This window comes from Hoplias malabaricus, chromosome 13 (genome assembly GCF_029633855.1).
Source record: "Hoplias malabaricus isolate fHopMal1 chromosome 13, fHopMal1.hap1, whole genome shotgun sequence".
NCBI classification, from domain to species: Eukaryota; Metazoa; Chordata; class Actinopteri; order Characiformes; family Erythrinidae; genus Hoplias; species Hoplias malabaricus.
Genome location: NC_089812.1, coordinates 8,707,448 through 8,718,281, shown reverse-complemented (window position 1 = coordinate 8,718,281; position 10,834 = coordinate 8,707,448). Strand labels below are relative to the sequence as shown.

General features: G+C 43.2%; 1 protein-coding gene and 1 gene segment (V, D, J or C); one reads left to right on the top strand and one right to left on the bottom strand.

Moving 5' to 3' along the window:
- Nucleotides 1–3,100: 3,100 nt before the first annotated feature.
- Nucleotides 3,101–4,006, bottom strand: LOC136664446 (tetra-peptide repeat homeobox protein 1-like). Its single transcript, XM_066641629.1, has one exon. The coding sequence runs from the start codon at nt 4,004–4,006 to the stop codon at nt 3,101–3,103; it is 906 nt and encodes a 301-aa protein (XP_066497726.1).
- A 3,859-nt stretch (nt 4,007–7,865) lies between these two features.
- On the top strand, nt 7,866–8,309 carry LOC136664445 (Ig heavy chain V region 6.96-like). The segment is given in 2 exon segments: nt 7,866–7,911; nt 7,993–8,309. Coding segments are annotated over 2 exon segments (363 nt in total).
- The last annotated feature ends 2,525 nt before the right edge of the window (nt 8,310–10,834 follow it).

The following is a 10,834-nucleotide window of genomic DNA, read 5'->3' as shown; positions in this document are numbered from 1 at the left end:
TTATATGCTTAGTTTTGTATAAGGCTAATTCTTATCATTTGCAAATATTGTAAGTTTTAATACTATGTATTGGTATATTTGTGTTACTGCATAATCATTTATTAGTGATTATGTTGACATGGTATGATTGTTTCTTTATTTTAGTGACATTTTTTTTAAATATTTTTATTAATAATGTATACTTTAATGTGTTCAGGCAGGCAGCTCGGGGAAATATATTTCAGTTGAATTAGAAGAGTGACAAAAATAACACAAGACTAGTATACTCAGTATATATAAAGTGTAACTTCATATAATCTAAATTACATATTAGTAGTGATTTTGTGCAAATTAGTGGTTCCAAAATAACATAGCTTAAGTGCAGTTTATTTTTTGGCAAGGGCAGTCAAGCAGAAATCATCTGCTGATAACAAAACCTAAGGTATGCCTCAGGTTTCAATCCTTGGTCCCGTCTAATTTATAATATATGTGTTACTCTTTAGACATGCTGTGAACTAGTTCTGCAATTGTGATGATAACTAGATGTATTTAACAACTTCCAAACCATGAAATGTACATGATGCATCACAGATGTAAAGCATGAGTGCCTTGCTTTCTCAAATATAAAAACAAAAATGTGCATTAATGTTTTCTATGAATTGTTGAATTACGCAGTTCATGACATCATCATGCAAATCCAAAATCAGTACTTATGGTCTGCTGTGCTGAGTGGAGCAGCAGAGTCTCATCAACACTCACCATGAAGAACACACTCTCCTCATCGCTGATACTACTCAGCTGTGTGTTTGTCTGCAGTGAGTTGATAGACATCTTTTTGTATACTTTATTTGTGTTTTATCCAGTACATATTTTGATGTGTACTTTTATGGCATTTGTTAAGATTAATTCCCATTCCCATTTATTCCCAGATTAATTGATTACATCACAGATGTAGTGTTAGGTGTCTTAGTCAAAGATTTGTCTTGATATAGTAAAGTGTGCCGAGAATTTATTAGAAAATTAGAATTTGCCATTTATTTTTAATTGCCATTCTTTGTTCATTTGAAGGTGTCACTGGTCAGAGTTTGGAATCCATTCCCAGTGATCCTGTGCTAATGAGCACTGGGGGAAGTTTCTCTGTTTCCTGTAAGGCTTCAGGATATAATTTTGGGGATTATGGCATGAGCTGGATACGACAACCTTTGGGAAAAGCTTTACAGTGGATTGGACACATCAACACATATACTGGAGGAACATCATATGCTAAAGGTCTTGAAGGACGGATCGAAATAACAAAGGACAACAGCAAAAGCACTTCATACCTCAAACTGTCTGGCCTGACAGCAGCAGACGCAGCTGTGTATTACTGTGCCCGCAAGGCACAGTGTGGTAAACAGATGAGAAGGGGATACAAAAACTTGAGATGTCTCTCACAGGACTTTCCTATTCTGCATGCATCTTATATCTAATCAAAATATTATATGTCCTTTGGAAAATGAAAAACACATACACATTGAGTGTTTTAGACAACAGACACACTCTAACTTTTGCGCAGTACTTTATATAGACATTAGGCTTGTTTAATTAGACCCCAGGTTGCTGTCCTATATGTTTTTAACTGCCCTCATTGACTTTATTGTGTGTGGTGAGCCTGTGGTTCATTCTTTTGCAGAGGCTATACAAAATAATTTATTAAATTATTATTTTAAGAAACCAATACCACACGCGGAGAAACACCATGCTTTTCAAAGAAATGTGTTTCTGTTTCAGAACCCAGAACCCTAAAAATCTGGAGCTGTGTGACAGAAACCAATCCGTTTGTGCCACTGTGCCATCAATGGAAAAAAAACAAATACAAATAAGAAGTACTTATTGGTGATTAAACACATTTTATTAAATTTGACAGATTTTTTTAAAATTATTAAAAAAATAATCAAAGGAAAGTTTGAGAGAATGTTTTCAAATCAGATGGAAATACAACGATCTTGATATAGTTAAATGTTTATGTTGATTCAAAAGTTGATTTGCAGAAGGAAATGCATTTAGAATAAATTCCAATAAGCAATGATCTAAGTACTGCTCTTATGAAGCATCAATAGCATCTTTTGTGGAAGGTTTCTGATCTGCTAAACATGAGTGAGTTGCAAGCTAGTTTCATGAGATGATTTACATCTATGAAATACATCTGTACATGTCCGAATGGAATAAAGTGCATGTGAGAAAAGACAGTCTTTAAACATTATGCAAAAAGGATAAATGAAAGAAGCAAAAAGGATAAATGACAACAAGAAAAAAATATGAAAGAGAATAAACAGTGAAGAAAGGAAAGGAGAAGTGATTAAAATATTCTGGAAAAGACAGCACTTGCTGAAATGAGTTATGGTGCATGGTCAGTATGTTACACAGGATCCTTCTCTTTAGAGGAAAGAAAAAAAAATTGACTTAAAAAAAGCTGGATTTCTTTTCTAGAGGTTCACAATAAAATTGTACAGTGCCACATCAAAAGAAATTGAGTAAAAATTGTGATTTTAGAAAAATTAGAGATTGTAAGGGTCGCGGGGTGCAGACTGAAGGAGGGCGGACGCAAACGCTAAGAACACAGACTTTATTTAACAAAACTCAATGAAACAAACACAACAGGACTGGGGCATGAAACGAGCAAGAGAAACGAACAAGAGAGACGAAGGCCACTACAAAGAACACTACAAAGAACACGGCTTAAGGAACAACTCGAACGAAACAAGGAACAAGGTACATCGCGAATGAAACACGTACCAGGGTACACGGCGAGAAACGAGTAACAATGAACGACAAGAGGAAGTGAGACGAGAGGGCTTAAATACAATAACCAACGAGAAACACCTGAAGACAATAACGAGGGTGACGTAAAAGAGGCGGAGACGAAGGTAGAGACAAAGGCGGAACAAAGGCGGGGCATGAACATAAACAAAACAAAGCCATGTGCAGAGAAATGGACCAGACGGGACGTGAGTGTGACAGATGCCCCCTCCTAAACGCGCAACTCCCGGGGCGCGTAACCTAGACCCCCCAGAAGCTGGCGCAGGAGGGAGCACGGAAAACAAGACAGACTAGAAAAACAAGGAACTGTAGGAGACGGGACTCAGGACAGGACGGGAATAGACAAGGGAAATGGAGCTGTGAACAAGGGACTAGACAGTAACGGACGCTGGACAGAACTAGAAACAGGGGACGGGAATCGAGAGAGGACAGGAGACAAGGCAGGAGCAGACACACGAGACTGGACATGAGGCAGGATATGACTAACAGGGGACTGAAACTTGGACTGGACAGGAGATGGGACTTGTGACAAGAAAGGACTATACTGAACGGGAGTGCTTACGTGAGACTGGACGGGAGTGGACAAATGTGACTGGACAAGGTGCTTAACATAGGAAGGGAACAAGGACTGGACATGAGACAGGGCGGAGGGTTGCATAGGGGACTGGACAGGTAACTGGGACTGGACTGGGGTTGGGTGCTGGGAACGGACAGGAGCAAAGACTGGTGACGAAACAGGGGACATAACTGGGGACAGGACAGAACCAGAGACAGGAGATTGGACAGGACTTGGCAGGGGAACCGGGATCAGAACGTTTACGGGGACAGAGACGAACACCGTGACAGGGACAGGAATAGAAGTGAAAGCTGACAAGGGTACAGGGACAAGCACAGAGACAGGAACTAGGACAGGTACAGACAGTGGCATCAAAATAACCTGGGGGTGCCCAGGACTGGCAAATGTCTGCGGGGCAGTCCGAGGAACCAGCCTGGGCACAGCTCTGGGGATCGGCCCCGAAGTCCCTGGGGCCGTCCTCCGGGTACGACCGGAAGTGACCGTATCTACAGTCACCGGGGCAGACACGGCCGTAGCAACATTCTCGGGGGCAGACACGGCCATAGCAACAGTCTCGGGGGCAGACACGGCCGTCGCCACAGCCTCGGGCAGGGGAGCGGCTGGCTGCGCCGCTTTCACGAGCAGAGGAGCGGCTGAGGGAGCCGCACCCATGGAGACTGGAGACCCTGCGACGACGTTCAAGGAGACAGGGGAACCTGCAATGACGTCGTCCACGGAGACAGGGGAAACTGCGACGACGTCCACGGAGGCAGAGGAATCTGCGACGTCGTCCACGGAGGCAGGAGAAACTGCGACGACGTCCACGGAGGCAGGAGAAACTGCGACGTCGTCCACGGAGGCAGGAGAGGCGGGCGTCGCGCTTACGAAGACAGGAGCGGCTGGATGCGCCGCTTTCACGCTGAGAGGAGCGCCTGGCTGCGCCGCGTTCACGCTGAGAGGAGCGGCTGGCTGCGCCGCTTTCACGCTGAGAGGAGCGGCTGGCTGCGCCGCTTTCACGCTGAGAGGAGCGGCTGGCTGCGCCGCTTTCACGCTGAGAGGAGCGGCTGGCTGCGCCGCGTCCACGAAGAGAAGAGCGGCTGGCTGCGGCGCGTTCACCCTGAGGGGAGCGGCTGGCTGCGCCGCGTCCACGAAGAGAAGAGCGGCTGGCTGCGCCGCGTTCGCGCTGAGGGGAGCGGCTGGCTGCGCCGCGTTCACGCTGAGGGGAGCGGCTGGCTGCGCCGCGTTCATGCTGAGGGGAGCGGCTGGCTGCGCCGCGTTCACGCTGAGGGGAGTTTGTGCTGCTCGCCGGGCTCGCGCTGGAGCTTTAAAGGGTTTAGGGGGTTTAACGGGCGCACTCACAAGATCCCCTGGAAGTGCGCCCCTGTTAGCCTCTCCTCTGTCGACCTGAGGCTGAAGGCTAACAGCCCCTACCCTTAACCCCCCAAAAAAATCTCCCCGGACTTGAAGGGGCGGTCCTCGGGAGCAGAGGGACCTGCGGAGATGTCCTCGAGAGTTGGTCGGGAGAATCTGGCTCTCAATAGTTCGCTGAAACTCTCCACTGTAATGTGCAGGGTTCACTCTCCCAGCACACGATCAGCCCACTGCAGTGCTATCCCTTTAAGAAGGGATCTCATGAACATTACCTTAATGAATTCATGTGGTGCAGGGACAGTAAGGTAGTTAAAATACAGGTGGCACTGGAGCAGGAAACCCTCAACGTTTGAAGTCCCCTCAAACTCGGAGGGAACTCCCATAAAGGACGGCAGGGCAGCAGGTTGATCCCCCACCTTCACCGCCAGAGACTCCTGGACTTTCCTGAACGTCTCTTCGAAAAAATAGTCCGTGCTAGCTGCGTCCTCTTTAGGGTCGTTCATTCTGTAAGGGTCGCGGGGTGCAGACTGAAGGAGGGCGGACGCAAACGCTAAGAACACAGACTTTATTTAACAAAACTCAATGAAACAAACACAACAGGACTGGGGCATGAAACGAGCGTGAAACGAGCAAGAGAAACGAACAAGAGAGACGAAGGCGACTACAAAGAACACTACAAAGAACACGGCTTAAGGAACAACTCGAACGAAACAAGGAACAAGGTACATCGCGAATGAAACACGTACCAGGGTACACGGCGAGAAACGAGTAACAATGAACGACAAGAGGAAGTGAGACGAGAGGGATTAAATACAATAACCAACGAGAAACACCTGAAGACAATAACGAGGGTGACGTAAAAGAGGCGGAGACGAAGGTAGAGACAAAGGCGGAACAAAGGCGGGGCATGAACATAAATAAAACAAAGCCATGTGCAGAGAAACGGACCAGACGGGACGTGAGTGTGACAGAGATAATGTATGAAAGGAAAACAGTCATATTTTATATTTATTACCTTATAAGTGATATGCTGCTTTTTGTTTTACTTTTGGCAAAAAAATACTTGCTTAACTTTTTAATTGTATCAGTAATATGTGCTTTTATGTGTGTTTGTACAACGTTTCTGGAACAAGTCATAGCAAGTGTTTGTGTTTACACATATGATCCAGACCAGTACGAGAGTAATGACGCTCAAGATCAGTGCCACAATGTTCATGGCCAGAGCAATCCGTGCAAATCTTTTGGCACTTTTAGCATCTCCTCGGTAACACTTGTGCCATGCCTGTAATATAATACACACACACAGACACGCACACACACACACACACACATAGACCGAACATATAACATTACTGAATGTAAAATGACTGAACATATTATAGAGAAACACATTTTGAACAACTGCTTCAACAATGTAGAGTGTTAATCAGAAGTTTGCTCTTCTGCTGCTGCAATCCTGAGAAGGCTGTACACAAAAATTTGAAGCATTGCAGTATAGATTTAAAAGCAGGTCCTGACATTGGACTGTAGATAAATGTAGCATTAGAGGTTTTGCCCAAGGACTTTTATTAGTGTAATGAATTGTGGTTACCCAAGAGGGAAACAGAACCCAAGTCTTCTGTGGTGAAGGCAGCAGTGAGACCCATTACACCAAAACATCTTCACCCAATATTTTCAAACATCCAAATTCATGTAAAAAAATAAATCTTACCCTCAGGGGGCATTTCAAAGCAAACAGGCCTAAAAAGGCAATGTAGAAGAACATCACTGAGATGATGGAGAAGCACATGTAGTCCTTCACTTTCACTCGGACGCGCTTTTTGGCACTTGTTGATTTGGCTTCTTTTAGGGAACCCTTGACCTCATCGGAATTCGACTTCTGCCACCACCGTTTCCACCTTGATTTTGATCTTCTGCAACCATCTCATCCACACCCCCTTCCTCCATCTCATTAAAATCCCCTTCCGCCATCTCATTAAAATCCCCTGCCTCCATCACCTCCATATCCTCGAAATCAACACCCATTTCAAAGCCTTCCATGCTGTAGGTTACAGCTGTTTTGGAGCTGGTGAAAGCTCTTTTATACTGGTTTATGTCCGTGATAACTCCACTGACCTCAATATTATTGGTGTGTGAGCTGTCGGTGGTGGTTTGTTGTCTGTTCAATGGTTTCATGCATCTGTGTCACCCAGTTTTTTCTAGGCCATGTTAAAATCAGCCCAGATATTTTTCACATTGTACATTATGATCTTTAGTTATTTTATAACTACTGCTTGTGCTCCTGTTCACTGATGGCACTATTTTCCTAAATCCAGGCATTTATCATAAAAGAAAACAAACAAACAAACAAAAATAAGCTCAAAATCAGAAAACCTATTTATATTTTTGAGGGAGAGATTACACTGAACAAAAATCTTAAATTTTCTAATGTTTTGGTGATTAGAGCTAAGGCCTGTTCTCACTGAGTTATTAATGAACAATAAAAGCATCAAGTTTTTAACACAAAAACACACGATCATTAATTGAGTCTTTTACAATGAGTTTAAAACTGATGGATTGTGACACTATGATGCATTAAAATCAGGCCAACCAATCAAGACTCCATTTTCATGGTTGTAGTCCAGACTGATGAGCAGCAGGACGGTGGCAGAACACACATAGGAATGAGAGGAGCAACATGCAGAAGCAGAGCCTCAACTTCCCCCACTGACCTACAGAAATACCATCAGAACAGTGTATTATGCAGCTTTAGATCTAGAATGAGGTGCTAAACTCCCCATGTTCTTTAGTGTTTGTGCATCATTCAGTTGCAGTGCTTAAAGTAAACTGATAAATTCATCATCGCTCCAGCTCAATGAACCCATTTCTTCTTCTTCTTCCAGCATTTTGCTGTTCTTTCCTGTGATCACTTGGTGAAGGTTCTTTTTTAAAAAAAAAACTGCATCTGGTTTTTGTCTGAAAAAAAAAAACAAAAACTCAGTTTGAATAGGCCTTTAGTCTATCAATACTGTGAGTGTCTTTATTATTAATGTGGGTACAGTGAGCAGGTGAGTGAGGTCATCCCTCTGAAACTGTAACTATGCAAATCCTCCTCTTGTCTTTATTAAGGGACACTCTACAGCTCTAAGAGATCTTCAGAACCTCAGCCACAAGCTCCACCATGTTCAGCACATTGCTAATACTGCTGGCTCTCACTAATCTCCCATGTATGTCTGAATTCTGGAGTAAAGAAGCGCTCTAGGATGGACGTGCCATTCATATCTTTAATGATTCTCTTATTTCCACAGGTTTCCAGAGTCAGACTCTCACTCAGTCTGAAGCTGTGGTCAAAAAACCTGGAGAGTCTCATAAACTGACCTGTACTGGTTCTGGATTCACCTTCAGTAGCTCTGCTATGGCCTGGATCAGACAGGCTCCTGGGAAAGGACTGGAATGGATTGCATATATTGGCACATCCAGCACTCCAATCTACTATTCCCAGTCAGTCCAGGGAAGGTTCATAATCGCCAGATCAGACTCCAGCAGTCAGCTGTATTTACAGATGTCCAGTCTGAAGAGTGAAGACACTGCGGTGTATTACTGCGCTAGAGACTCACAGTGGTAGAGAGCAGTGAGAGCGCTGTACAAAAACCCCTCCCCATTCATCTCCAGAGGAAAGCTGCTTTGAGTCAGTCAGAGTTCAGAGCATTTAAAGTGTTTTCAAAACAAAATATATATGGACTCAAATATATCTTGTTAGTTCAAAAGAGCAGAACTTAGCATCAGTGACACTATGTGCCTTTTTACTTCTCTGAATGTTTTTCTAGTAGAATATTCAATGTACCTGTTTAGATGCTGAATATATTAAAGAAGAACTTTCTCTACAGCACAGAGACAGTTCAACCAGCTCAGCTCAACAGCCTTGTTTCTCCATGAATATCACCTGTTTTAGATACAATACATACCTCAACCTGGGGCTGTTACCACAATATTTCAATCACCCCTTGGCACAGACCTTGTGGGATTAAACCTGAATAGAGTGACTAATTGTCATTTCCTCATTTAATCTCTTGCACAACTTGAATCTGAGACCTCTTTTAACCAGACACTCCTCCACAGAGCAGCAGATTTACAAGAAATGATGCTCTATACAAATGTTCCCAATTATTTTAAGTGTGTTGAGGTGTGGAGTGATAGTTTGCGCTTGGTGCACTTCACACTCACCATGTTCCCTACTTGTTTACTGCTCTTTCTATTAGCAGCTGTGTCCTGTGAGTGTTTGAGACACACACTTGAAACCTCTGTTTACCATCTATGCACTTCTTCTAAGTGTAACACTAAGTGCAACTTCTTCTAAGTGCAGCTCATGGCTCAAACATGGACTTAGGAGTTCTCTGTGGGTGTGTTTGTGTGTGTGTGTGTGTGTGTGTGTGTGCACTCACACACTGAATAATACTGATGTCTCCATCTACAGTTTCTTGACAGCTCCACATCCTTTCAGACCCATACCATAGTTGTCCTTTGACAGTGAAACAATGGCTGTAGGGTAAAGCTTTCCCAGAGGAGCACAGTGCAGTAAATGTGTATAAACTGTCCATGACGTCATGATGCAAATCCAGTGTGAACTGAGTGTGTCCAGTACTTATGGTCTGCTGAGCTGAGTGGAGCAGTAGAGTCTCATCAACCCTCACCATGAAGAACACACTCTCCTTATTACTGCTGCTCCTCACCTTCAGCAGTGAGTTCCTCAACCTTTGATTCAGACTTTATCTTCATGTAATTACAATGTAATTAATAATACAATATTTCTCTTGTTTCAACAGGTGTGAAATGTCAAAGTATGGAATCATTAGAAAATGCAGTTCAGGTAAAACCTGGAGAAACTCTGAGTCTCTCCTGTAGAGGATCTGGATTCACTTTTAGCAGCTACAACATGCAGTGGATCAGACAGAAAGGTGGAAAACCACTGGAATGGATGGGATATGTTTATGTAAGTGGCCAAAGCTATGCATCGTCTTTTCAAGGTCGAACTGAAATCACCAGAGACAGTTCCAACAGCAAAACATATCTGAAACTGTCCAGAGTGACAGTTGAGGACTCAGCTGTGTATTACTGTGCAGCAGAATCACAGTGATAAATATCAGCTGAAACACTGTACAAAAACTGCAGGTGGTAAAAAGAGGGTAAAGAACAACCACAGGGGGGCAGTTGGGAATTAGAAATGAACAGCAGAATGACAAGTGCCAGGAAATTTACACACTGCCTCGAGTTGCATTAGACCAGTCATGAGGTCATCAGATTCACACGGTTCCACATTCTGTTGTGGTTTAAAATGTGTCAGGAGACAATCCGTAATGCACAACAAGCAGAAGCTCTATGTAGTAACAGCTAAATATTGTCGTACACAGTAAAATCCCCAGTGTTAAATCAACACTATTAGTGTTAAATTAACTCTGTTAGTGTAATAACTGAACTCTCTCAGTGTTAAAATAACACTAATAATGTTGATTTAACACTAGTGAATTTACTGTACACATTTGTTTTTGGTTTGTACGCTCAGTTGTACTCGCTGACTGGTTAATGGGCCTCTCTAAAAAATGCACAAGTCAAAACAACACGTCCAAACATTTGCAAACACTCTCACTGACTGATCACTTCACCTACTGTAACTTGTACCCATTCCTAATACAAATGTTCAGTTGTTATCACAGTTTTAATTGTTTTATACAAACTCATATAACGAAATGAGAAGCTCTGAAGAATCCCCACAGTGTGTGATCACACTGCCCCATGTCTAGTGTAACCCAGAGGGGTATAGTTCCCCCCAGCACTGGACTGTAGTGATGGGAATTTCAGCTCTTTTTGGGGAGCCGGCTCTTTTGGCCAATTGTTTTTATGGCTGACTTGTAATAACTCACTGATTGCACTCACACATTCAATTGTATAAATAACTGGATTTTTATTTAAACACCTTAATAAAAAATCACTTGTAAACTCTGAAATATAGCCAATGGAACCCAAAAGGTAGGTATTACAAAATAGCTTATTAAATAAAATAATCATCCATTTCTGGGTGTCAGGATCACGGGACGGACTGACTGAGGCGGACGCACTCGCTACAACACAGATAATATATTATAGAACAAAACT